At 51.6% G+C, this 4,729-nt stretch overlaps 1 protein-coding gene across 1 annotated transcript in view; it reads right to left on the minus strand.

The window, feature by feature from the left end:
• Positions 1 to 470, minus strand: part of EMH_0013880 (uncharacterized protein) — a gene marked incomplete at both ends in the record, with an annotated part of 2,610 nt that extends 2,140 nt beyond the window's left edge. The window contains one exon of the mRNA XM_013499946.1: positions 4 to 470. Within this exon, the coding sequence (XP_013355400.1) occupies positions 4 to 470 (467 nt within the window). The remainder of the gene's footprint in view (positions 1 to 3) is intronic.
• Positions 471 to 4,729: the final 4,259 nt, after the last annotated feature.

The raw sequence follows: 4,729 nt of genomic DNA on the forward strand, positions 1-4,729 counted from the left end.
TAGCGCCTCCGGAAGGTGTCTGCATACAAAATAAGCGCTGCTGTGTCTTGTGCTGGATCCCACGCCATGAATCCCAGATCGCCCTCGAGACGCGAGACCCTCTGAGACACTTGTACAAACTCCCTTTGCCAATGTTGTAGTCTAGTCTGTGCATTATTTAAGGGGCCTTCATCCAAGGTGACACGTTGCATCGCCTCCCGTATATTTTTCAATGCGAATTCTGCCTCTTTCACCCCACGGCGCTTCTCTTCCTGGGACTGTTTGTGTTCTTCGATGTCCTTCATGCACTTCCCCAGACGCTCGTTAGCGTCTTCAATAAGCTTTAACTCCTCTCCGTACAGCCCCACCTTCTCCTCTAATGTAAGGTTCAAGATTTTCAGCTGCCTTTCCACTGGAGAGGTACGCCGAGTCGCTGCTGCTGTTCCGGCAGCGCCGGCGCCTGTCGAGGCGGCCGTTGCTGCTCCTGGCATATTCCCATGACCGTCCTCACCAGAGGACCCAGGGGACCCTGCACTTCCCGTTGGCTCACATGGAGAATCCCCAGCGGCGAGGAAACGCTCAACGGGCCCCCAGGACGAAGGGAAGNTCCCGTTGGCTCACATGGAGAATCCCCAGCGGCGAGGAAACGCTCAACGGGCCCCCAGGACGAAGGGAAGCGGGGCGAGCTCTGCAGGGCTCGGGCGCAGCTAAAGGTTAAAAATAGGATAGCCGACACTGAAATAAGCAATGCCATGCTTGTCATGACAGAAATGAGAGCCGTTTGAGCCCCCCGACGCCTTGGAGACCACGGCAACGAAGGGGGAGCTGCCGCCAATGTTGCCTCTGCAGACGGGGAAACCAGAGGTAGCTGCTGCAGCTGCTGCTCTTCGTAGAGAGAATGAACCGAGCCGCGTGCATGAGGGGACTCCATGCCGGCAGAAACAGCGAAAGCAGGAACCGACGCCAGAGGCAATACAACAGCCGCGACCGCAGCTGCGGCGACAGCGCAACGCCGAATTGGGCACCGCATTGCGCTGATAAAAGCCAGGCGACCTAGCAAGTAGAAAAAAATTTTAAACGCCTATTATAAAGTTCCTCGTTAAAAATAAGAAACAGAATGAAAATTGCACCCACCCAACCGACTCATGCTGCGTGCGGTTCTGCCGTGTTCTGCTCGCTCCGATGCAAAACTCCTGAAAGCCAACCTGTTGTGTTCAGCAACGGCTTGGCACAAAGCTGGTCCGCGAGCGCTCAGTTTGCGATGGAACGAACCTTTTCGCTTCGGCCGTCACCTGGACTTTGGTGCTGAAACCCCTTCAGGACTCAGGAGCGAATGTGGGGGCAGGCAGGGGATCCGCTCAGCAGATGCCTCGGCATTAAATGGTACCGCTAATTCTTTGACCTCTTATCCGAGACAGATAAAAAAAATAATAGTAACCGACGACGATGAACGACAGCTGCAGGATCCACGCACAGGCAGGCCCCAGCATTGGCGCGGCGGGAGAAGCAGCAGCCGGGAGGATCCAACAAGACGGTCCCTCCCGTGATCGGCGAGCGGAAGAAGGCGCACATTCCTGTCCATTTCCCGCTTTGTTCTCAGAAAAAGTATTATTAATTAATACTTCAGCTTAGCTTTACGACGTAAAGATGGACTTGTTGATTACATNTCAGAAAAAGTATTATTAATTAATACTTCAGCTTAGCTTTACGACGTAAAGATGGACTTGTTGATTACATTGGAGTCCAGCTTTACGTCGGGCGGGTGAGGCGCTGCTAGGATGTACTCGCATCTGCCGTGAAATGCAAGTCGACATTCCCATGTTGTATTTGTTTGCTTTGATAGACTAAGGGCCGGTCCCTCTGGGTAGTTTACGTTAAACAAGCACTTAAAATCACCAGTAGCCCTTGCGAACAGCTTTCTAATGGAAACCTGTGCCCGTTTGCACAGCACTGTATGGGAATCGCCGGTTGCAGCGTGCTTTGCTTTGAGTTAGCACGTGGACCTTCACTTGGCCTTGATATGCTGCATGCAAAAAAATAAAAATTATCAACAAGTGTCTACAGAGATAAACTATGTAGTTAAGGAGGGAGCTTCGATCTGCCTACATGGCGAGGCTCGTAACGTGGTTTGCCTGCAGTTCGCACAGGAACATTCGGTTGGTCTTGGTAGGTTGCCTGCAAGCAAATTAAAACGCTATGTAAGCGTATACAGAGGTAAAGCACGCAGAAATGGAGGCTTCGTTGAAGCTTTCCTCTGCTCACACGTGAGGCTGGCTTACATCGCCAGCGGCGGTGAGGTGCACTGCAACTCCACATAGGCTGCCTCCTCCCCCGCAAACCCAGGCCCTCATCGGAACGCCCACGATGCCTGAAGACAGGGAAGGGAGGCCAGCTTCTTTGGGGGAAGGCTTACCTCAAGTCTTTGCCTTCATTGCTGCTCGCTTCTGCTCTTGAACAAGGCTGGAAAGGCTCGCACCAGGAGTTGCAGCCAAGTGGACTGCAGCTCGAGTCAGGCCAGCTGCTGCTCCGCAACGCCAGGCCATGTGCTGTTGCAGCCGGGACGCCTGAAGACACGGGGAAGAGGTCAATTGCACTTGGGAAACCCTTACGTTAAGTCCTTGGCATCGTTGCAGCTCGTGACAGTTGTTGAATAAGGCCGAGGGTAGCCCCTTATACGGCGGGAACGAGCTGTGAAAGAGATTACTTAATACGTTTCCCAAAAATATAGCTTGCATCCCCTGTAGCACGGCATGGTTGGTGTTGGTACTTGTATATCTACCGATGCACAGGCAAGATATGGTGGGTCACTTGAGTTGTAACGAGTCCTTGGCATCCGAATGTAGTTGGAACCTCTGAGAGCTGCATGCTGTCATGATTTCCTGGAACGTGGCACATTTCGAGCTTAACTTGAGATTTTACGCTCAATAGTTTCTCCTTTCGCTCAGTCCATTGCACCTGCTGCAACTTGTGAAGCTGAAATTTCCTTAACGCTTCACCTTTGATGAAATGGACGCAGGTGGCGACGGTGCAATGTTTCCTCTCTGATACCCCCAACTATAGCAGTCTCTATGTAAGGTACGTGCATCGTTCCTTCTATGCAGGCCGACCGTGGAAGACCAAGTAGGTGCTCAACAATTGCCTAAACTGTTATGAATGCAGCTACGGAGGATAGACTTGCGCTACAGCTCAGACTGAGGCCTTTCGTATCAGAAGCACCGCCTGCATGCAAAGTCCTCCATCCCATCCGAGGACATATGTGAGCTGCGAAAGAGTTGATATACTTGAGGTAAGAACTACCAACAGGCAACTGGCTTCTACTCCCGCTACCAGAAGGCCTGGAGCCGGCGGTCCAACGGTGTTGTGTCAGGGGGAATGGAGCTGGCCTGGCACAAGTTTCTACGCACCCTGCTGCAACTTGTGCTGCACCGCAACTCCGCATACACCCACAACCAAGCCATATTGCTGCATATGTTAACATCGTAGGCGAATGTTGAGCGCTTACTCGGCTCTCAGTAGCCAGCATGCACGCAAGTAGGAATGCACAGACGAAGCAACGTTACAATACCCCTTCAGCGCTAGTTGCGCCGAGGCGCTGTGCGAGTATGTTGGGCCCTCGCCTCCCCCCAGCCCCAAGCTGTCGGGCCGCCGGGTTCAGGCCGCCTGTGGAGAAGCGAGGAGGCCACGCACTTCTTCGAAGTTCTTAGCGTAATCATTTTGACTCTTTTGCACCTCGCAACGACCCTCGAACAAGGTTGAGAACTTTCGTTCCACCCACCATGTAGTGCGTGGGTCCTAGAATGCCTCAGTTGCGTTATATTCTTCAGTGTAAAAACGTGCATCACGATTGGATATTCGATTTAAACATATTTTAACAGAAGCATAACTAAACGGCGAAAGGCCGTCATACCAGCACAGGTCGGTGCAGACCGCAACTAGAGACGCTCGCACGTGAGCGACAGGACACCGACCTNGTCATACCAGCACAGGTCGGTGCAGACCGCAACTAGAGACGCTCGCACGTGAGCGACAGGACACCGACCTCTAAATCACCTCAGCGTGCCCAGCGGCCTGGCTATTAGCAACCCCCCAAAACTGACCCTTCCATATTTTTAAACATTCCCTTTAACCTACAGCCTATTAATCAGGTTCTTTACCTCCGCAACTGGCACAGTTCGTTCGTACACCTAGTTGGTAGGGTTCCGTAAGGAACTAGCTGTATGACGTGTCTACATTTCTTCCCGGTAAGTAGTCTGTCTTTCATATGAGAATAATTTAGGTAAATATCCTTAAAGATATCTTAACAGAAATTTACATACAAAAGCCCATATTTTTTTCTTTCCAGTTAACCTGGGGTCAACACCAGGGAATTACTCGGGCTGAAGCTAGCGACCAGAATACAAACTCAAATGCAGACGAGCCGCAAACTCTTTTCGATCAGGCTATTAATATCATAAGGAGTGCAGCTCATTAAAAAGCGCAGATCCAGTGAACGCAACATCCTCTCTGCAGGTTGAGCGGGGCGAGACGTGACGCCTCATCGCGCGGTGCGTGGGGGGGCGGTAGAGGCAAAGCCTTGAGAAGGGATACAAATCAGCTAGTGGTGGTGACAAAGTCCATTAGTTTACACACAAAAATTAATAAATGTCTCAACAATAATGATAAAAAATTAAGCCGTGCTATATTTACTGTGTGCACTGGGCCAATCTGAGAGCGCTCTTGCATCAGTGTTGGACTACCCTCACTCCCCTGG

The sequence above is a fragment of the Eimeria mitis genome, genomic scaffold (genome assembly GCF_000499745.2).
Source record: "Eimeria mitis Houghton genomic scaffold, Emh_scaff485, whole genome shotgun sequence".
NCBI lineage: Eukaryota > Apicomplexa > Conoidasida > Eucoccidiorida > Eimeriidae > Eimeria > Eimeria mitis.